This window comes from Nannobrachium achirus (genome assembly GCF_963921795.1).
Source record: "Nannobrachium achirus genome assembly, chromosome: 7".
Lineage (NCBI taxonomy): Eukaryota > Metazoa > Chordata > Actinopteri > Myctophiformes > Myctophidae > Nannobrachium > Nannobrachium achirus.
The window spans coordinates 66,012,101-66,036,512 of NC_137816.1; the positions used below are offsets into that span (position 1 = coordinate 66,012,101).

At 43.0% G+C, this 24,412-nt stretch overlaps 1 protein-coding gene across 2 annotated transcripts; it reads right to left on the reverse strand.

Moving 5' to 3' along the window:
- Window positions 1-1,176: 1,176 nt before the first annotated feature.
- On the reverse strand, window positions 1,177-22,585 carry rab4a (RAB4a, member RAS oncogene family). Of its 2 annotated transcripts, none has more exons than XM_080729731.1 (8): window positions 22,468-22,585; window positions 18,285-18,365; window positions 14,069-14,183; window positions 13,275-13,337; window positions 11,625-11,779; window positions 5,837-5,932; window positions 3,334-3,499; window positions 1,177-1,625 (listed from the first exon to the last, which is right to left on the reverse strand). In XM_080729731.1, the coding sequence occupies exons 1-7, from the start codon at window positions 22,481-22,483 to the stop codon at window positions 3,387-3,389; spliced, it is 639 nt and encodes a 212-aa protein (XP_080585857.1). In that variant the 5' UTR covers window positions 22,484-22,585; the 3' UTR covers window positions 1,177-1,625; window positions 3,334-3,386. The 2 variants fall into 2 exon arrangements, with proteins under 2 accessions (XP_080585857.1, XP_080585856.1); XM_080729730.1 differs by having other exon boundaries at window positions 3,334-3,502.
- Between the last annotated feature and the right edge of the window lie 1,827 nt (window positions 22,586-24,412).

Consider the following 24,412-nt stretch of genomic DNA (forward strand, 5'->3'; position numbering starts at 1 on the left):
AACATTGTTTTCTCTCTCAACAGTAAAACAAAGCAGCATAAAGTTTAAGTGTATAGAGGGTATCAGCACTTTTCTAAAGTGACAATTTAAGGACTTTTCAATACCTCTAAAATGACAAATTAAACATTGGCCAAATTGTCAAATATTAGAGGCAGAAATTGTGAAAATATCCGATCTACATGTTCACAAGCCTCGCAACGCGAGGCGTTGTGAGCATGTAGATCTGCTATTTTCACAAATAGAACCGTGTTATACAAAATGTAATGGCTCAACTCTTAGTGCTCATAGAGTGGGGGGGGGGGGGGGTCCCCAGTTAAAATATGATTATCTTGGGGGTCGCGGCCTGAAAAGGTTGAGAACCACTGTTGTAGTAGTGAAAAGTTACGCTACCACCGTGGTTAGAGTTGTGGGTTCAAATCCACCGTGGTGCAACCAGCTTTTGTCCAGCGCACATACGAACACAACTGGTGTTAGGGGAGGGAATCACAGGCTGGGGGCGGAGCCTGTCAGCAGGGAGTGTTGGGCGGGAGGAGTAGAATGAAGGCTCTACTCTACATCCTCCCGGTGTGTGTGTGTGTGTGTGTGTGTGTGTGTGTGTGTGTGTGTGTGTGTGTGTGTGTGTGTGTGTGTGTGTGTGTGTGTGTGTGTGTGTGTGTGTGTGTGTGTGTGTGTGTGTGTGTGTGTGTGTGTGTGTGTGTGTGTGTGTGTGGGCAGGAATCAATAGGCATAATAACTAAATTGGGGATGTAAATAAATAAATAAATAGATAAGAACAAGCGCTTGGTGACTAAAACCTTCTCTGTTTTATCAGCACTAGGCTAGTGTGTCCAGACTGTCCACCAAAGGTATTACTTTCCAGCTGAAAATACTTTAAAAAATATTTAAAAATGTCTTTCAAAAAAGTAACAAAATGGCAAGAAGGTTTAGGCATAAGGGGTAACGTTGGAAACGCAAGATAGGGCCCCAGCGCCTCGTGATTCGGCGGGGGTTTATTTAAATTAAATAAAAACACAGGGGGGAAAATTCAATAAAAAAAAAACATCTTGATTGACACGGCCCGGCCCCCCTTACTGTTACAATCTAAGTATGATAAGATATTTTGGCATGCAAACCCACGTTTCTACCATAATAACTACATTGTCTAAGATGTGTTAATAAACCAAACCGCTTGAAAAATGTTGGGAATTCAGTGAGTCTCGGCCAATGAGGTACCTACGTTTACCTGTCTATGCTTGCGGCTTGGGGAGGGGAGGGGGGGGGGGGGGGGGGGGGGGAACAACACATCAGCAACATACTGTACATCCTGATTGGTGCGATGGGAAAGGTTTGGTCCAATAGCGGAGCAGGTTGTTGGGAGGTGAACAGTCTCTGTGTTGTGTTGACCAGGGTTGCTGTGGCGACGACGCTGCTCGGACTCCTGGGAGAGGGAAAAAAACGGGGGCGTGGCCAAGTGGCGGTGGTTTCTCTGCAGCCAATGATGACGAAGGACGAAGGTTCAAAAACACTGAAGGTTCCGTGCAAAAGGTCAAAGTTCAAAGAAGAGTTGCCACTCTGTTGCAGCCTGAAGCCAACGTTTGTTTCTGGGTCCCCGACACCTGTCCTTCTCATGGTCCTCACACACCTGCCTGCAACACGCACACGCACACGCATACACACACACGCGCGCGCACACATGCACAAACACAAACTTTCAACCTGGGGTCCCGACTTTGTTAAGTCTCGTGAGCCAGTGGCAGTGGCTCTGGGGTAGAGCGGCCGGATGGCAACCGCGAGGCTCCCAGTTCGATCCCCGGCTTCCCCCTAGACTTAAGCCCTTTGCACACAGGACAGTTGCGTTTTTTTTCGTTTGCGGCATGAATAAAATGCATTGGATTTGGTGTGCAAGGCTGTGCGGAATCGGCGCTGCGGATCCAAAAGGGAGTCATAAAAGGAGTGATGAGTTTTTTACCGCATGCGACAAGACGCACGAATCGAACTGGGTTCGATCGAGAAAAAAACGCACGGCGGCAGCCACTCGTCGCACGGCTAATTCGGATCCGTTGTGCATGAGGTCGTAGAGAATCATTGTTTTCTTTTCAAAAAATTATATTGTCCATTTTATCCGTGCGGTTAAACGCGCCTGTGTGCAAAGGGCTTTAGTGTCGAAGTGTCCTTGAGCAAGACTCTGAACCCCTAATTGCTCCTGATGAGCAGGTTGGTGCCTTGCATGGTTTCCTCCTCCATCGGTGTATGAATGTGTGTGTGAATGGGTGAATGCAATGCACAAGACTGTTGCATCCCAACATTTTCAAATGTCAAATTGTCAAAAGCTTATAGATCTGCGATCTTTTATATATAGGGTTTTAAACAGTGTTTGGAATGCGAGTCAAACTTTCAAAAGCAATCTCCACTCACTCACTCACTCACTCACACACTCACTCACTCACTCACTCACTCACTCACTCACACACTCACTCACTCACTCACTCACTCACTCACTCACTCACTCACTCACTCACTCACTCACTCACTCACACACTCACACACTCACTCACTCACTCACTCACTCACTCACTCACTCACTCACTCACTCACTCACACACTCACACACTCACTCACTCACTCACTCACACACTCACACACTCACTCACTCACTCACTCACTCACTCACTCACTCACTCACTCACTCACTCACTCACTCACTCACTCACTCACTCACTCACTCACTCACTCACTCACACACTCACTCACTCACTCACTCACTCACTCACTCACTCACTCACTCACTCACTCACTCACTCACTCACTCACTCACTCACTCACTCACTCACTCACTCACTCACTCACTCACTCACTCACTCACTCACTCACTCACACACTCACTCACTCACTCACTCACTCACTCACTCACTCACTCACACACTCACTCACTCACTCACTCACACACTCACTCACACACTCACTCACTCACTCACTCACTCACTCACTCACACACTCACTCACTCACTCACTCACACACTCACTCACTCACACACTCACTCACTCACTCACTCACTCACTCACTCACTCACACATGCATAACGTTGTTGTCGGGCGGAAACCTTGAATCTCCAAGTTTCAAATGTGTACATTCTTTCACAAAGTAAAGCCCTGATTCATCATACAAGGCCGTCGCACAAAAGTAGTGAAAACAGCAGATCTACAAGCACACAACGCCTCGCGGGTGCGAGGCGTTGTGTGCTTGTAGATCGGCTGTTTTCACTAGTTTAAATCATTTTTTATAATGATAAATGCAAAACGAACGGTTTTGGACACACAAGGTTTCCACCCGACAACGACGATAAGTCCTCTTACCTTTGATCCTGTGCGTGCACGTGTGTGTGTGCGCGTGACAGTGAGTGCGTGCACTAGCAGCCACATTCCTGCGTGCCCTGCGACTGGGCGCGGCGCGGGGAGCGCAGCTGTCTCAGCGCGGCGTCGCCGTACTGGATGCCCGACCCCATCCTCTCCGGGTCCAGCTCTCCTGGGGGCGACACATGCAGGTCTGAACTCTCCTTTGGAATGCATCTGAACCACCTTGACCATTAGGCCGGCTTTACACTGCAGTCAAATCCAGCCCAAATCCGATTTGTTCTCAAATCTGATCTTTTGGCCCGACTTTTCACACTGCATTTGCAAGTGACACAGATCTGATCTGTGCGTTCAGACAGCGTTAGCCCAAAGCTGCCCTGCGGCGACATGTATGCTTTGGTTACCGTGGTAACGACGTAGGCGTCATGACGTTACGTCACTACGTCGACGCTGGTTGATTACGTTCTGATTACGTTCAGGAAATGCAACATAATAGACCATAGTAAACACACGTTAATATTGTTTTCTCTCTTCTTTTCTTTACTCTTGTGTTTCGCTCTTCTCTCTCGTTTTCACTGTTTAGCTCACGTGTTTTTTCTCTTCTCTTTTGTTTTTCTCATGTGCTCAGTGGGCTGTAATCAAATAGTAAATACTCGCGCTCTGTAATGATGTAATTTACAGCCGCGCTCGGGTCGCGCTGCTCGCGCAGCAAGTGACGCTTGGGCCAGTTTGATGTGACTTGAATGTGACCTGCATATAAGTCAATGGGGTGGATGTGGTTGCTGCTTTCAGACTGAGTCAGATGTCCTCAGATCCGATATGGATCGGATTTGAAACTACCTCTGGATGTGGTTTTTCAAAATCGGATTTCATGTGACCTGAATGTGACATGTTTGGATTTAGACTATTTAAAAAAAATCGGATTCCACTTTTGAAGTGACTCAGATCTGATTCAGGCTAGATTTCAGTGGCAGTGTAAAGCCGGCCTTACTGTATGCTTTAACTAGCAGATCTACAAGCTCAGCACCAAGTGCCGCGCTGTGAGCTTGCAGACCAGCTATTTTTGAAAAATCTTGAACATTTGTGTAAGTATTTGAATATTTTTGACCCGATTCTAGAAATGTCTTTTAAATCCTTCTTCTAAATCAGTGGTTCTCAAACCTTTTTATGTCAATGACCCCCAAAATTACATGTATTTGGCCGTGGACCCCCATCTCAAAATATGTTGTTCCAGGGATGAACCCCCCAGAAGCAAATATTTGCACGAGAGCCACTCAATATTTGAGTTACAAATGTTCGCTAAAAGATATATTCACATCCACAAGGTGCAACGCTGTGAGCTTGTATATCTGCTAAGGATCAAATAGTTCCAGGTTAACCATCATTTCATAGTTTAGCTATTCAAAAACAGCAGATAATATTATATAAGCTCATAGCGCGGCATTCATGAGCTTGTAGATCTGCTATTTTGAAAAATCATGAAAATTTGTACAAATCTTTGACTATATTATTTTTTAAAGCGAACATTTGTAACTCAAGTATTTCTTTCTCGGGATCTCTGCAACAAAATATTTTGAGATGGGGTTCAGCGGTAAAATACATATCATTCTAGGGGACATCCTTGACATTAAAAAGGTTGCAGGCCAAATGATAGAAACATACGTTTTTTTAAGAAAACTGTTTTAGAAGTACCACCCAAATTGAGAACAAACATGGGGAAATTCTTATTCTACTGCTGAGGTGTCATTCACTGCTATTTTGATTAATTGAATACATAGGACCACAATGGAAACAAGTACCCAGGACCTTTTTTGTATAATCCCTTCAGCTTTAACACATTTAGAACGGGTACACATTATTGTGTATCATTATTTTATGCTTTAACTATTGTAAAATAGCAGATATACAAGCTCACAGCGCGGCACCGAGTGCCGCACTGTGAGTTTGTAGATCTGCTATTTTTGAAAAATCGTGAAAATTATAATTTTTGACCCGATTCTATAAGTGTCTTTTGAATCCTTCTAAGATTTTTTTAAAAACACCTATGTTTCTATGTCAGCAATCTGGCTATAGCCATCGTCAAAGAAAAGGTCCTTTTCACTTAACTGGAGCTCAGTTAGTCTGTTCTTGAGAGACTACTATGTCAGTGGTTCTCAAACCTTTTCATGTGAAGGACCCCCAAAATGATATTTATTTGGCCACGGACCCCCATCTCAAAATATTTAGTTCCAGGGACCACCCAGAAGCAAATCTGAGCTACAAACGTTCGCTTTGAAAATACATATATTCAAAGATTTGCAATTTTGCACACATTTTCACGACTTTTTCAAAAATAGCAGATCTACAAGGTCGCAGCACGGCTGTGAGCTTGTATATCTGCTATTATTCACTGGTTAAAGCATTCAATAATTCTAGGCCTATGTCTGACTGTATCGTGCCGTTTCTGACTGATACACGTTTAAGTATTCAATCAGTCAGAAAGGAGGACAGATAGCTGTGTGCTCACCTGACTCGATCTTGTTGAGGATTTTGCGGGCACACTGGACGAAGGCCTCCTCCACGTTCTCTCCTGTCAGAGCACTGGTCTCCAGGAACATCAGCTCTGACACACGCACACGCACACACACACACACGCGCACGCACGCACACACACACACACACACACACACACACACACACACACACACACACACACACACACACACACACACACACACACACACACACACACACACACACACACACACACACACACACACACACACACACACACACACACACACACACACACACACACACACACAGGGTCATTCTCTTGCAATACTGTAAAGCACTGGTTCCCAAGCCCTGGGATTTAGTTTTTTTGTTAAGTTAAGTAAATTCCATAAAATTAGACAAGAAATGTTTAAGAAGTAGTGAAAATAGCTGATCTACAAGCTCACAACGCGGCCCAAAGCAACGTGTTGTGAGCTTGTAGATCTGCTGTTTTCACTAGTTTGGGTCCCGGGAAAACGTCCAATCTCTCTTTTGGGTCTGGAGCTTGTAGGTTTGGGAACCGCTGCTGTAAAGCAACATTACACTAGGAAAGACACTAGGAGGTGCTCTTATTGGGCCCCTCATTGATTACGGAGTCCTTGTCTGGTATCGCGACGCCCCAGCCGCCTTAAAGCTAAAGCTCCAAACAGCCCAAAACAAACTAATTAGGGTTGTGCTTGGTCTCCCTCCTCAGACCCACCTTACCGATCATCACCACGAAAGCGTGGGATGGCTCAAAGTAGCTGACAGAGTACAGCATCTTGCAATGGGCCTGGTGTACAAGATACACTACACCTCCAAGATTCCCATGTACCTGACAAACTACTTCTTAAAGGTCAAGGATGTTCACAATCACAACACCAGAGGCAGCTCCACTAATCATCATCAACGTAGATTTAACACTAAACAAGGCTCTAACTCGTTCTCCTGCTACACCATCAACATGTGGAACGCCCTTCCACAAGCCCTAAAGGAGAGCAAATCCCTAGCCTCCTTCAAAATTGGTATGAAAAGTCACCTTCAGACAGCTGCTACCCGTGACTTGTAAATAGACTAAGCCCCCATGCCCCCCCCCCCCCCCCCCCCCCCCCTTTTCTCTTTTTTTGTTTTTGATGTTATGCTTTTGAAACTGATATTATCCTAGATAAAGTACTATGTTCTATCCGTCTGTCTTTCAATGTTATATGAGATACTTAAAGTGTGGTTCCTGTGGAAATAAGCCTCGGCTTTCTAGGATCTCCTTTTAGTTGACCTTGTACCAGTGATTTGTACTGTCATGAAACTGTACTTTTTTCTATTGCAAACTTCTAATAAATTCTTCAATCAATCAATCAATCAATCAATCAAACAAACAACCCGAGGGCCGGAACCGAACCATCGACTCAACAGCAGAGGGCGCTCCACTGATCTCATTCCCCCCAGATTGGACACAAACATGGGGATGACTTCTATTTACTGTTATGCCATCAGAATGTGGAATGCCCTGCCACCAGCCATCAAAAAGTGTGGATCCCTTCCCTCATTCAAAATGGAAGAAAAGTCATCTAGCTTGCCAAAAGACACCCACTGTTTTTCACTAGATATACTTTCACTGCTCCCAGTTGATGAATTGAATACAAATTCAGAACCACACTTTTTGTGTTATCCTTTTAGTTTTAGCATTATTGTATAAATGTACTTCTTGCAAACTGTTAACAAAGTATTTAATCATTCAATCAATCAAAAGACCATCTCAATCGAAAATGTAAAAGGCTGCATTATGTTCACTGACTTAAAGGACAACTTTAGCATGGTAAACGCGATAAAACAATAGAACGAAGCAAATGAAAACATTTTAACACTCACTTTTTCTTTTCTCTAATTACAATCTAAAATATGAACCCTTGTTGTAAAAAAAAACAAAGTTGTCCTTTAATCTAACTGGATTAATGTATTTTTTACAATTTAGATACATACCTGCATTCCAGTGAGGCAGGTATGTATTCAAACAATAAATATTTATAATTGCTAAACATATTTATGACATAATATAATGTATAGTCAGTGAACAACAGTATGAAGTGGAGCATTTCAGACAAATGGCAAGATACAGTATTCAACATTAGTATAATGTAATAGTTGTCTTTAGCAGAGAGTGTGCAAGAACAGGCCACAGAGAAGATGATCTGTTGTGCTGCAGCACAGCTAATCATATTAACAATCACTGGATTATCTTTAGATGAGAAGGGGAAATGAGGAACGCTATGGCACCCACTGCTGCATTTCTAAAACAATACAATTTAACAGAGGTTTAACCCCATTAACTCTGGCGTCCCTATTTTGTGCACACACTGTGTGAGCTTGTAGATCTTCTATGCTGTGTACAGCATAGTATCAGACATGTTGCCATGTCTGCTATTTCTGTAAAGTCACTTATTTTCAAATAGCTGCTACAGGTTTAAAGTGCTCATGTATTCAAGTCGCTTCTGTTGGGCTTGTTTTCATAGATATGGTTGCTTATTTCTCTGGCAACACTGCATAGTATATAGTATAGGGCTTAACAAAAACAAACTTAACCCATTTAGAACAGATACACATTATTGTGTATCATTATTTTATGCTTTAACTATTGAAAAATAGCAGATATAGAAGCTCACAGCGCGGCACAGAGTGCCGCGCTGCGAGCTTGTAGATCTGCTATTTTTTTTAAATCGTGAAAATTAGAATTTTGACCCGATTCTATAAGTGTCTTTTGAATCCTTCTAAGGTTTTTTGAAAAACCTATGTTTTTTATGTCAGCAATCTGGCCAGCCATCGTCAAAGAAAAGGTCCTTTTCACTTAAATGGAGCTCAGTTAGTCTGTTCTTGAGAGACTACTATGTCAGTGGTTCTCGAACCTTTTCATGTGAAGGACCCCCAAAATGATATTTATTTGGCCACCGACCCCCATCTCAAAATATTTAGTTCCAGGGACCACCCAGAAGCAAAATTTGACTTACAAACGTTCACTTTGAAAATACATATATTCAAAGATTTGCACACATTTTCACGACTTTTTCAAAAATAGCAGATCTACAAGCTTGCAGTGCGGTACAGTATGTTGCTGTGTTGTACAGTGCCACGCTATGAGCTTGTATATCTGCTATTTTTCAATGGTTAAAGCATTCAATAATTCTAAACCTGCATCACACACACACACACCATCTCTAAATCATTGTCCCTCCCACACTCCCACATACAAATGAATACTGCCAAAGTAGCAAGCTAGACACATGTTAAGAAAGCATAAGCCTGGGAAACTCATGTGAAGAACAATGCCTGGGACACTGTGGCACAGTGACTTTACATCATCATCATGTGTACGCTCACAATACTGTATGTTTACATGAGATGGTTGATAACCCAGGAGTAAAGTAACTTCACACACACACACACACACACACACACACACACACACACACACACACACACACACACACACACACACACACACACACACACACACACACACACACACACACACACACACACACACACACACACACACACACACACACACACACACACACACACACAACCTCCAAGCACTAAGCCTTAGCACTTTAATCTTCAAGTTGAGTGCTAAAACAATGGTCAAAACAGTTCTATTTCTGTAATAATCCCCCCTTCTCTTTTCGTGTTATTCTTGTTGTTTGCTTTTTATTCATACATGTTTTATATGACTACGGCTGCTGGTACAAAGTCTGAGGAGCAGAAAAAGGACACAAGCTTAACAACCTTGGAGAAAGAAAACAAGTATTTTGGCAGGAGTTTTGTCCACTGCCGCATTAAACAAACGGCTTTGCTATCAATCTTGTGTGTAAGGAGGTATGGATGTGATTCTATGAGAATCTATTGTGTTGTCTTTACGTGTGCATTGCTGTGTTGTACAGTATGTTGCTGTGTTGAACGGAATGTGTAAACTAACCTCCCTCGCATTAAGTCTAATCTAATCTAAGGTTAAGTGCTTAATAAAGTCCATTTGGTTTGTTTGTCTGCTGGCTGAGTGAGTGGAGAACAGACTGCCGGAGGTCCATGGAACTCGATAATAAAGAGAGGTTGCAGTTATTTGAGATAATTGCAATTATTCTTGCAAGAATCGTCAAAAAAGCATTTTGAAACATCAAACATATCATTTTGCGAATGTCTGTCTGTCTGTCTGTCTGTCTGTCTGTCTGTCTGTCTGTCTGTCTGAGTGAGTGTCTGTCTGAGTGAGTGTCTGTCTGTCACAGCGTTTCTCCTCAGTGGCTGGAGCAATTGATCTGAAATCGCATCACCATTAGCATATGAACACACCTAACATAACTGTGAAGCCCGTTTGTCACTTTCACAAATAATATGCTGTATATTAGCATTTTTATGGTGTATCTATATCTATTCTGCATCTAGCATGAGGCATATCTATTCTGCATCTAGCATGAGGCAACATGTTTAACCAGCTCTGTGTGTGTGTGTGTGTGTGTGTGTGTGTGTGTGTGTGTGTGTGTGTGTGTGTGTGTGTGTGTGTGTGTGTGTGTGTGTGTGTGTGCAGGCGGGTGGGCGGTTGTCTGGCCCTGTTACAGATGTTGTCCAAAAATCATGCAGATCGGTACACAGTATATCTATAGCCATTAAACGAAACGGGTATTTCTTACATTGATGCTCCTACATATTATCATGCAAGCACCAGTTAAAGTTACTTTCCATCCCTCATATACTGTGTGCACAGTGCACATCCCATAACCCACACACTGCACATCATTTCGGAGCTCATATCTTTGAACGGGTAAGGGCTAGTTTTCAATAAATAGCGGAAATAGGCGATTTATTAGCTCACAACATTATATTCATGTTCCAAACGACCACAAAACAATGGCAATATTTTGTCCTTGAGGGGGTTCCAAATGGCCCCTTTTGGGTCACCACCATAACTCTGAGAATGTACAAATGGTAAAAAAAATCCATTTGGTTCCATTTGTACACTCTCAGAGTTAAGCCCATTGCACACAGGCGCGTTTATCCGCACGGATAAAACGGACAATTTCATTTTTTTTAAAGAAAACTATGATTCTCTACGACGGCTCATGCACACCGGATCCGTTTTTTTCTCGATCGAACCCAGTTCGATTCGTGCGTCTTGTCGCATGCGGTAAAAAACTCACCACTCCTTTTATGACTCCTTTTGGGATCCGCAGCGCCGATTCCGCACAGCATTGCACACCAAATCCAATGCGTTTTATTCAGGCAGCAAACTAAAAAAAACGCAACTGTCCTGTGTGCAAAGGGCTTGATGGTGGTCCTTGAAATCAAAACATTTAAGAACCACTGACCGTGCTTCACCAAATGGAACAGAGCCTTGATCAGAATCATTGGTAACACCTGTGAACAGCGTCATGTAAAATGTCATAATGGGTGCCAGCCCTGGTGTGCAGCGCTCAGTCAGTGGTAGGCCTACCGTTCTCCTGGGCTCAGTCAGTGGTAGGCCTACCGTTGGGCTCAGTCAGTGGTAGGCCTACCGTTCTCCTGGGCTCAGTCAGTGGTAGGCCTACCGTTGGGCTCAGTCAGTGGTAGGCCTACCGTTCTCCTGGGCTCAGTCAGTCAGTGGTAGGCCTACCGTTCTCCTGGGCTCAGTCAGTCAGTGGTAGGCCTACCGTTCTCCTGGGCTCAGTCAGTCAGTGGTAGGCCTACCGTTCTCCTGGGCTCAGTCAGTCAGTGGTAGGCCTACCGTTCTCCTGGGCTCAGTCAGTCAGTGGTAGGCCTACCGTTCTCCTGGGCGAAGCGCGAGGCCTCCAGGAAGGTGACCTCCCGGTCAGCGTCCAGGTCCTTCTTGTTGCCACACAGGATGATGACGATGTTCTGACTGGCCAGCATCCTGGCATCACTGAGCCACGTGGTCAGAGAGTTGTAGGTCTCACGGCTGACAGGAGAGAGAATAGAGAGAGACATTTTAGGAATGGTATTAGATCAGTGGTTCTCAACCTGTGGGTCGGGACCCCCAGGGGGGGGGGGGGGTCCCCAAATTATTTTGGGGGGGTCCCCAGATGATTAGCTTAGTGTGCAACATTGTTTTCTCACTCAACGGTAAACAAACCAACATACATTTTAAGTGTATAGAGGGCACATTTCTTAAGTGACTACTTTTTAATACCTCTAAAATAACAAACATTGGCTAATTTGTGAAATATTGAAGTCAGAAATAGTGAAAATAGACGATCTACATGCTCACAACGCCTCGCAACGCGAGGCGTTGTGAGCATGTAGATCAGATCATTCCTACTAACGGGAGTGTGTCGCTGTTACTACATGTCATCTTTTCGACACCCGACTCTAAACCTAACCTTAACCTCCGTGGAGTGAGTCGCTAACCCTCCGGTCGAAATGACGGACGTTCGAAAGAGCGCGATTTCCCCCCTACTAACAACACCACTACATGTTCAGGGGAGAGTATTTTTTGCAGTCCGTTCAGTTCGTTCAGTATCAAAAAAGCAACTGGGTTAAGCACCAGTTTAACATTCACCAGGTTAGCATTCACCAGCGTCGGCAGGTTAGCATTACACCAGGTTAGCATTCACCAGCATTAGTTTTACTGAGGTTATGATTAGGGTTAAGGTTAGGTTTAGGTGTATCTCCGTCCCCCAGACTTTCGGCACCTCCACGCAGCCAATCACAAGCCTTAACCCAGTTGCTTTTTTGATCCTGAACGGACCGAACGACCTGCAAAAAACCCTCTCCCACATGTCCAGGGCAGGGGTGCTGACAGTGGACTATGCTGTTTCCCAAACAAGGGGTTGGGACCCATGTGTGGGTCATGGATACATGTGAATGTAAATATCCCTTTTTCCTCTGTTTGTGGGTCATGGATACATGTGAATGTAAATATCCCTTTTTCCTCTGTTTCCTACAACTTTTTTTTTTTTTTTTTCAAGTTACATTTTCAAAATACCCCCCCCCCCCCCCCCCCAATGCTGCATTCACACTGAGAGAAGCCAAGCTAATGGTTGGCTTGGTAATTCAATGTAATCTCTATGCAAACCCATTAGCTTGGCTTCTCTCAGGCCATGGCTACACGGAGCTGGATATTGTTTTGTGCTGTTGGGGCTTGCAGCCACATGAAGCTGGATATTTCGGCCGCGAAGCTGGATATTTTTTAAACCGGATAAATAAGTGGAGACATTGAAAAATATCCGATTCACTGGATCCGTGTAGACACGGTACCCGGATATCTCTGAAGACTTTACTTTGTGTGTGCTTGTCCCCCTATAGTGGAAGTCTGGGGACTCAGATTATTTTAGACCTAGATATCTTTCTCGTGTGGACCTAGATATTTTTCTATGTGGATATCAGAAAAACCGGGATAAATGAAAAATCCAGCTCCGTATAACCATGGCCTCAGTGTAAATAACCAATCGTACCTGGTGATGTCATAGACCAGCAAGGCTCCTGCAGCTCCCCTGTAGTAACTTCTTGTAACAGACCTGACCAGACGCACGCACGCGCGCACACACACACACACACACACACACACACACACACACACACACACACACACACACACACACACACACACACACACACACACACACACACACACACACACACACACACACACACACACACACACACACACACACACACACACACACGTTTAGCAGACTGCGTGGGGACATTTCTATTGTTTGATGATGGGCATCTTTAACCCATTCGGCACGAGGCAAAGCAAACATACAGTCAAAGCCACGATACATCATATTATCTAAGACATTTAACCACTTGGACCCCATACGTTGTTGAGTGGAGGTCGAGGAGACCCTCAAGGCTCTGTACTAGCAACTTTTAAATAGCATACATTAACCCATTCAGAACGGGTACACATTATTGTGTATCATTATTTTATGCTTTAGCTATTGAAAAATAGCAGATATGCAAGCTCGCAGCGCGGCACTCGGTGCCGTGCTGCGAGGTTGTATATCTGCTATTTTCTCACTGGTTAAAGCATTCAATAATTCTAGGCCTGAATGGGTTTTAAATAGCTGATGTTGTGAGCTTGTGGATCTGCTATTTTTTCACTGGTTAAAGCATTCAATAATTCTAGGCCTAAATGGGTTTTAAATAGCTGATGTTGTGAGCTTGTGGATCTGCTATTTTCTGCCAACCATATTACGGATAGTGGCGTTTCAAAGTGGTTAGTGTGATTGTCCCGTGGTACCTGAACCTCTCCTGGCCAGCAGTATCCCAGATCTGTAGTTTGACCATCTTGTTGACAACACTGATGATCTTGGAACCAAACTCCACTCCAATGGTGTGGTTGGACTCGTCTTTAACTGGAAGACAACACACGTACCGTCATATCAACGTCATTAAACCCATTTAGACTGGGAACGCATTATTACGCATTATTACCCCGCTTGGTTGAATGCTTGATTCTGATTGGTCGAGCGCTGAATTATAGGCGTATAATGACCGCTCCACTCTATAATTCACCGCTGCTCATCAACGGCTCAGAGCAGCTGCTGCATTCAGGCTGCACTGCGTGGATTTAGTGCTGTATCCAACATGGCAGCCATGTAAACAAACACACAGCGTCATTTACAACTAAACGTTTCTCTCAAGAATGTTTTTAAAAACATTTGAGGCGAGAAATAGACGACGCAGTATCAGAAAATGGATTCTATTTGATCAGCACTTCCTTGTTTTCCAAGTTGACCGTGTTGCGCTGGGGGGGACGCCCTTTCAGCCGTCTGTAAACAAGGAAATACTTTGTTTCGTTTTTAGTTTTGAGTCAAATTATTAATTTTATTTATTAGCCGGGTAATAAGTGCTATAACGTCTTGCTGCTCGCCTGCTTGGTCATTATGGCTTACTAGAAGCTGGGCCGCCCTTCGGGCGGCCCAGCTTCTAGTCGGCGACCTGGCCAACTCGGAACAATGTAAATAGGGAATGAATGCCCCGCCCTTTAGGACCCGTTTTGACCATCTGTCTGCCTGTGTCCATTTATGCCCATATATGGAGATATCTGTATCTGTCTGTCTGTCTGTCGGCGTCCATTTTATGTCCATATATGGAGATCACTGCAGTTATAGTTCTGGGTCCATTTTATGCCCAGATATGGAGATATCTGTCTATCTGCGTCCATTGTATGCCCATATATGGAGTATCTGTCTGTGCCTCCAACTGTGTTGCAGACACAGTGCCGGTTCCCCCTTTAATGCAAACCTCATTATACCTGTTGTCATAGGACCCGTTTTGAACATCTGTTTGCCTCTGTCCATTTATGTCCATATATGGAGATATCTGTATCTGTCTGTCTGCAATCCATTTTATGCCCATATATGGGGGCATTCATTTTATGCCCATATATGGAGAACGCGCGTGCCCGTGGGACGAACGGTTCTCGAGATACGTGGATTACATACATACATACACACTCACAGAGATTTTTTGTTGACTCATGTGGCGTACGTGATGTCAGAGCCTTTTATGAAGTGATGTCACAATGAGTCAGAGCTTTCGCCGATTTCCTCCGGAACAGCCTGATGTCAACAATCAACCCCGCATAAGGAGTTTCCGAACGTTTCTCGCCGGTTCGGGAAAAACGCGCGTCGGGTCGGGTCGAGACCCGGGCACTGCACTCCGTGCCGCGGCGGGGAACGCACGTGCCGAATCTGAAGCCGGTGGGACGAACGGTTCTCGAGATACGCGGATTACAGACACACAGACAGACAGAGATTTGTCGCATTTATAGATAGATATGGACACTTCAGGCTAATAATTCCATATACCGGTAAGCCATAATGACCTTATCACTTACTTACTACTTTAACCATTATTTTATGCTTTAACTTTTAAAAAATAGCAGATATACAAGGCACCGAGTGCCACGCTGTAAGCTTGTATATCTGCTATTTTTGAAAAATCTTGAATCTTTGAATATTTTTGACCCGATTCTAAAAATGTCTTCTAAATCCTTCTTCTAAATCAGTGGTTCTCAAACCTTTTCATGTCAAGGACCCCCACAATTACATGTATTTGGCTGCGGACCCCCATCTCAAAATATGTTGTTCCAGGGACCCCCCCAGAAGCAAATATTTGAGTTACAAATATTCATGATTTAAAAAAAATAGCAGATCTACAAGCTCGCAGTGCAGCACACTCGGTGCCACGCTGTGAGCTTGTATATCTGCTATTTTTTGATAGTTAAAGCATAAAATAAAAGGTTAAAGGGGTTCCAGGTCTAAATGGGTACAGTGGGCAGCGGTGACCTAAAGGTTATAGGAGTGCAATTGTTGCCCGAAAGGTTCCCGGTTCGATTCCCCGGACAGGCAGAAAGAAATCTGTGTGGGGAAGTGAGTGGCCGCCACTCAAGACTGTGGTTGTACTGGTCAGCTCCCAGGTTCTAAGGGGTGTGTCTGTCTATGTGTGCACTGTGCAGGCAGGGCGTTGCTGGAAATGAGCACTTGTGCCCAGCTACTACCGTGGGTAAATATTTGGTTGGTGGTTTCGTTTATCTAGGGTGCCAATAGTCCTGGAAGCAATTCAGTAGGAGCGAGATCATTTAGCGACCTACAACTGGGTTGCAACCTGGTCGGTAGTTTTCACCGACTGGGTCGCTAAATCCACCGACTGGGTTGCTAAATCTACCGACTGGGTCGCTAAATCTACCGACTGGGTCGCTAAATCCACCGACTGGGTTGCTAAATCTACCGACTGGGTCGCTAAATCTACCGACTGGGTCGCTAAATCCACCGACTGGGTTGCTAAATCTACCGACTGGGTCGCTAAATCCACCGACTGGGTTGCTAAATCTACCGACTGGGTCGCTAAATCTACCGACTGGGTTGCTAAATCTACCGACTGGGTTGCTAAATCTACCGACTGGGTCGCTAAATCTACCGACTGGGTTGCTAAATCACCGACTGGGTTGCTAAATCTACCGACTGGTCGCTAATACCGACCAGGTCGCTAAATCTACCGACTGGGTTGCTAAATCACCGACTGGGTTGCTAAATCTACCGACTGGGTTGCTAAATCACCGACTGGGTTGCTAAATCTACCGACTGGGTTGCTAAATCTACCGACTGGGTCGCTAAATCACCGACTGGGTTGCTAAATCTACCGACTGGGTCGCTAAATCTACCGACTGGGTCGCTAAATCACCGACTGGGTTGCTAAATCACCGACTGGGTTGCTAAATCTACCGACTGGGTCGCTAAATCTACCGACTGGGTTGCTAAATCTACCGACTGGGTTGCTAAATCTACCGACTGGGTCGCTAAATCTACCGACTGGGTCGCTAAATCCACCGACTGGGTTGCTAAATCTACCGACTGGGTCGCTAAATCCACCGACTGGGTTGCTAAATCTACCGACTGGGTCGCTAAATCTACCGACTGGGTTGCTAAATCTACCGACTGGGTTGCTAAATCTACCGACTGGGTCGCTAAATCTACCGACTGGGTTGCTAAATCACCGACTGGGTTGCTAAATCTACCGACTGGTCGCTAATACCGACCAGGTCGCTAAATCTACCGACTGGGTTGCTAAATCACCGACTGGGTTGCTAAATCTACCGACTGGGTTGCTAAATCACCGACTGGGTTGCTAAATCTACCGACTGGGTTGCTAAATCTACCGACTGGGTCGCTAAATCACCGACTGGGTTGCTAAATCTACCGACTGGGTCGCTAAATCTACCGACTGGGTCGCTAAATCACCGACTGGGTTGCTAAATCACCGACTGGGTTGCTAAATCTACCGACTGGGTCGCTAAATCTACCGACTGGGTTGCTAAATCACCGACTGGGTTGCTAAATCTACCGACTGGGTCGCTAAATCACCGACTGGGTTGCTAAATCTACCGACTGGGTCGCTATATCTACCGACGGTTAGGGTTAGGGTTTGGGTTAGGGTTAGGGTTTGGGTTAGGGTTTGGGTTAGGGTTAGGGTTAGCAGCCCGGTCGGTGGATAAGCGACCCTGTCGGTAGATTTAGCGACCCAGTCGGTAGATTTAGCAACCTAGTCGGTAGATTTAGCGACCCAGTCGGTAGATTTAGCGACCCAGTCTGTAAATTTAGCGACCCAGTCGGTAGATTTAGCGACCCAGTCGGTAAATTAAGCGACCCAGTCGGTAGATTTAGCGACCTAGTCGGTAGATTTAGCGACCCAGTCGGTAGATTTAGCGACCTAGTCGGTAGATTTAGCGACCCAGTCGGTAGATTTAGCGACCCAGTCGGTAGATTTAGCGACCCAGTCGGTATATTTAGCAACCCAGTCGGTATATTTAGTGACCCAGTCGGTAGATTTAGCGACCCAGTCGGTGAAAACTACCGACCAGGTTGCAACCCAGTTGTAGGTCGCTAAATGATCTCGCCCTCTCTCCAATTCTATATAACATGCAGTGTGTGAGAGACAAGTGTTCAGCTTACATCTCTTCTCTATGAACTGGTGGAGGAGACAGGATTTGCCCGTCCCTGCGTTGCCGATGACCAGGAACTTAAACAGGAAATCTGAGGGGGAAAATATAAATACAAGTCATGTTATCATAATCTACACTACAGCAGATATAAATACAAGTCATGTTATCATAATCTATACTACAGCAAATATAAATACAAGTCATGTTATCATAATCTACACTACAGCAAATATAAATACAAGTCATGATATCATAATCTATACTACAGCAGATATAAATACAAGTCATGTTATCATAATCTACACTACAGCAAATATAAATACAAGTCATGTTATCATAATCTACACTACAGCAAATATAAATACAAGTCATGTTATCATAATCTACACTACAGCAAATATAAATACAAGTCATGTTATCATAATCTACACTACAGCAAATATAAATACAAGTCATGTTATCATAATCTACACTACAGCAAATATAAATACAAGTCATGTTATCATAATCTACACTACAGCAAATATAAATACAAGTCATGTTATCATAATCTACACTACAGCAGATATAAATACAAGTCATGTTATCATAATCTACACTACAGCAAATATAAATACAAGTCATGTTATCATAATCTACACTACAGCAGATATAAATACAAGTCATGTTATCATAATCTACACTACAGCAAATATAAATACAAGTCATGTTATCATAATCTACACTACAGCAAATATAAATACAAGTCATGTTATCATAATCTACACTACAGCAAATATAAATACAAGTTGTTATCATAATCTACACTACAGCAAATATAAATACAAGTCATGTTATCATAATCTACACTACAGCAAATATAAATACAAGTTGTTATCATAATCTACACTACAGCAAATATAAATACAAGTCATGTTATCATAATCTACACTACAGCAAATATAAATACAAGTCATGTTATCATAATCTACACTACAGCAGATATAAATACAAGTCATGTTATCATAATCTACACTACAGCAAATATAAATACAAGTCATGTTATCATAATCTACACTACAGCAAATATAAATACAAGTTGTTATCATAATCTACACTACAGCAAATATAAATACAAGTCATGTTATCATAATCTACACTACAGCAAATATAAATACAAGTCATGTTATCATAATCTACACTACAGCAGATATAAATACAAGTCATGTTATCATAATCTACACTACAGCAAATATAAATAAATATATATCATAATCTACAGCAAAAAAGCTTATCATTAGTTATCGTTGTTGTTGGGCAGAAACCTCTTCTCTCCATATTGTGTTTTACGTAAATTAATGCTCCTACTTGATCATACTACAACGTCACACAAAAGCGTCAAAAGTAGCAGATCTACAAGTAGGGCTGTCACGATTATGACATTTTACATGACGATTAATAATTGCGATTAACGATTTAATTGTGTTTTTGTCATTGACAATTACATTTGTTTGGCTTGTAGGCTTTGAAGTTGCACATGGCAGAAATGAGACATAACCTAAATATACAAAGAAATGAAAATGACTGACATATTTGACAACTTTGAACCTAAAAAAGAACATTGAAAGTGGAAATAGCCGATCTACAAGCTTGTAGATCGGCTATTTGCACTATTTTTGATAATGTTTGAGACTATATGAACAGTTTTCAACATGGAAACGATTATGACAAAATAATTGCGATTATGACAAATAATTGCGATTATACGATGAAGTAATAAGTGTGACAGGCCTATCCACAAGCTCAAAAGGCGACTCAGATCCACAAGCTCAAAGATGTTCTTTTATTTGAATCCTGAAAATTACAAGTTTTGGATATATGAGGTTTCCAACCAACAGTGACGTTATATAACATAGCACATTTAAATAGATTAGAACTTTGAAGATTTGCATAATTATATATCTTAAGGGCTAGGCCAACATTATGAATATCATAGTACAATACAACAGAACAAAACAGAATGCAAGTTACAGTAGTTTTTAATAGAACATAAATGTTACCCAGTGACTTATTAACACATTTAATAGTCAGAATATTTCAAATAGAATCTTCTTTTAATCCAGTGATTCTCTACGTCTCGTGTCATGTGGTAACCTCATACAGTCCAAAATGGTTACTTTTCAAATTCAAATTCAAAAATAGCAAAAGTAGTAGATCTACACTACAAGCTCTTATTTTTTAATCTCTTTGGTTCCAAGTGTACACTGACTCTCAGAGTTACAGACCCATAAGGTTCCATTTGGTTCCAAGTGTACACTCTCAGAGTTACAGACCCATAAGGTTCCATTTGGTTCCAAGTCTATTGCACTCTCAGTGTTACAGACCCATAAGGGTCCGTTTTGTTCCAAGTGTACACTCTCAGTGTACACTTACACATACACATGCATACATATTACATATTTATGTCTAATGAAAATAACCACAAACTTTCTTAATTGGCAGCCATGGGAATATGGCTATTGGCTATATATATATGCATAAAGCTGAACCCAGTAGCACAGAAATACATCCTGCCTTCCTTTCTTCAATACAGAATATCACCATGGAAGCAGAAGCTGGCCATTGGGAAAAGCGGGACAACTCCCGAACGGCCGGTTCATTCCCGGCCGGTCCAGGCCGGCCATTAGGAAAAAAATAAAAATAAAATGTCGGCCTTCGTTCCATTTTGGGGGCTGGGCGGCCAACAAAGTAAATCGTCACTGTCGGGCAGAAACCTCGTATCTCCAAGTTTCAAATATATAATTTTTTTTCGCAAAGCAAAGCGCTGCTTCATCATATAAGGCTGTTGCACAAAAGTACAAAAGCACAAAAGCACACAACACCTCGCGGTGCGAGGCGTTGTGTGCTTGTAGATCGGCTGTTTTCACTAGTTTAAATCATTTTTAAAATGATAAATACAAAACAAACGGTTTTGGACATACAAGGTTTCCACCCGACAACGACGAAATATAACTGTACAGTAATTGGCCCACTGGCTTGTCACTTGTCATGATCTGAAATGGCAAATCTTTGAGTAGCAGCAGCGCTATAGAGAGATCTCTCTCTCTATAGCGGGCAATGAGGGCCTCTCCAACTCTTTTTCTCTGGCTGAATCAGGGGCCCAGCACGTCCCTGCCACCACCATCAGATAACATTCCTAAGTGACAGCTCCCTCCCTACTCCTGCCTTCCTCCCTTCCTTCAATAGAATATCATTATCATGGAAGCAGAAATCAAATAAATATGACCCAGGTCATAATGTATTCTTTCTGCATCAAGTCAGCAATGATGTGTGTGAGCGTATTATAACAAACTATATGTCTGTGCTGTCCTATAGCAGCACAGACTATATGACAGCACAGACTATATGTCTGTGCTGTCCTATAGCAGTCCTATAGCAGTGGTCCATGTGGTCCCCAGCTAAATGATGGAGAGTTGGTAACCAAATGGACCCGTAATGTTACACTCTCAATAGTTAAATTATTGTTAAAACAAAACACCTGCATTTTGGCCTACTTAATTTACAAGAAAACTTCACAATTAGAGAATATAGAAGACTTCTCTCCTATGACAACATCCCATCCAAAGACAAGAAACTCTGTTGGGTCTGAGAGGATAATTCTCATCAAATGGTGGTCCATGGCTCATCAAATGTTTAATACAAAAAATGGACCTTGATATGAAAAAGGTAGAAAACCACTGATGTACTACCATCTAGACCTCCACCTTCATCACCAGCACCATCATCACCAGCTAACATTCCTAAGTGACAGCTCCCTTCTCCTCCTCCTCCTCCCAGCCCATTTTACCAACATCCTTCCTTGAGTTCCTTCCTTCCTTCAATAGAATATCATGGAAGCAGAAACCAAAGAAATATCACCCATCACACAGTAATCCTGCATCAACCTCAGTATAGTGAGCATGTATAACAACCTATAATGTCTCTGGTATAGGAGCAGATCAGGTCAGTCAGCATCGGCCAGCAGAGATTAGCCTGCTGACGGCTATTTTGTTTACGATCAGAGAGAGAGAGAGAGAGAGAGAGAGAGAGAGAGAGAGAGAGAGAGAGAGAGAGAGGGATGATGATGATGAGAGCCATATGTCTCTCTACCACCTGCCTCCACCCGTCCCGTGCGGTACGGTACCATACCGTCCCGTCCCGTCCCGTCCACTCACCGTACGTCTCCGACATGGTCGCACCAAATCGCTAATGAATCCTCTTCTTTGATGGGATCAGGACGGATGGATGGACACACGAGCAGACAAACAGACATGGACCAGATTTCACTCCAGTGATGATGATTATGTTTCCTTCCGCGGATTCACAGCGGATTGTCCCCTCCGACTGCCCGTATAGTCCCGTTATAACAACATAGAAGCCATGTCCGTCAACAGGCCACAGGAGGGCGCTGTTGCACAAGGGTTTATCTGTGCTTGAACCCTATTAGGCAAGGGTGGGCAACTTTGATGATGGCGAGGGCCACTATTTTTCCACCTTCACTCCAGAGCCTGAGGCATATTGCTACATTGTACTTTGTCATTCTAGTATCGCGTACAATAGAAGCAAAAATAGCAGATCTACAAGCTCAAAACGCATCGCGCTGCGATGCATTTTGAGCTTGTAGATCGGCTATTTTTGCTTGGATTTTGGAATCCCTGAATAATTTTTTGTTATTTCTTAATTGGAATCCTGAAATGTAACATTTTGATTTAATTTCAAATGCATTTAGTTATATACTCAAAAAACATTTTAATACTGCCATACTAGTCATTGAGCTACTAATATAGACTGACAGAATTCAAGCAGGTCATGTTTTGAATTGTAACAGCTGAAATCAATAATATATCAGTATTCCGGTATTAACCTGCCACATTAAGTGAAGGTGGGGGCCGCATGTGGCAGTTGCCCATGTATGCTATTAGGACTACAAACGGTAACCACTGACTGAAGCAGGTAGAATGAGGTTTGTTGAAAGAGTGTCATCTGTGACAATAGTCACTTTAATTCCTCCCCAAAAGGTGGAAGGCAGCTAGTGATGATGAACTTAACAATGCTTACTGACTGTGTTTATGGTAAGCTTTGATTTAATATAAATAAAATGTATCTGCACAAAATAACCATTTTCAGAATGTATTTGACACCCCCAAATAATTTACAAACCATTCTTTGGAAAACCAAAAGTGAGTTACACGTTCTTAAATGCATTTAGCAGGACTGTTCCATAATGTTAACTCTAACAATATAAACATTGCTTTGTGTACAATAAATACCTCATGGATCACTTACTTTTTTTTTTTTTTTTTTTTACTTTAGGAGATAATATTATGGTAAATGTCTGTATTTATACAGCACCTTTCTCCAAAAGCACTTTACAATGTATTTTACATTCACATTGAAAAGGATAAAACAAAAGCCCTGCCCTGAGGGCTTGTTTCCATTGTGGTCCTGTGTATTCACTTCATCCATACATATAAAGACATACAACACTATACAAGAGATCATCAATACTAGGAGCAGTAAAAGTGTATTCACAGAACATTTGGGGTCATTTATTTTGACAAGCTAAAAGACTTGTCTTGGTTCAGGTGCAAAAAGGTTCTCTTTTATGTTTATGATAGAACACTTTGACACGTAACGGAGGAGCCAGGGGTCAGACCTGGAAGCTTCTGATTCCTAGACGGCCATTGCAGTTACAGTCACTACCTTATGGCTCAGCCAGGGGCCTGGTGGAATTCTGTTGGGAATTCTCTGTTGGAACAAGGTGTATGTTGTGTGAAGTCGTTCTGGTGGCGTGTGTTTGCAGGTTCTCCAGGACCACATAACCATGTCTGCTGTAGTCCATCCTGACCCAGTTCAGAGCGTTGCCTGGTCTGAAATTACCTGACTGAATGAACGAACACTGTAATGTTAAGTGCAGTCAATTCAAACTTGTCAACTTTACTGTGACAAACATAAAGAAAAGCCATCAAACCTGCATGTAGGTGTGGATCTCGTCCGGAGAGAGCACATAGTCCCACATGTGCACGTTGGTTGTCATTCCAACATATGATTCAGCTAAAACAAACCCTCCACCATAGGTGTCTTGCTCCTGTCCTAGGATGATGATAGGAGTAGGAAGAG

Bases quoted from the DNA above. Each gene is read 5' to 3' on its own strand.
- rab4a (XM_080729730.1), bottom strand. The intron at 11,780-13,274 runs GTACGATTGGTT...CTCTCCTGTCAG, and splicing joins CTGGTCTATGACATCACCAG to CCGTGAGACCTACAACTCTC. The intron at 3,503-5,836 runs GTGAGCACACAG...TGTCGCCCCCAG, and splicing joins CCTCAACAAGATCGAGTCAG to GAGAGCTGGACCCGGAGAGG.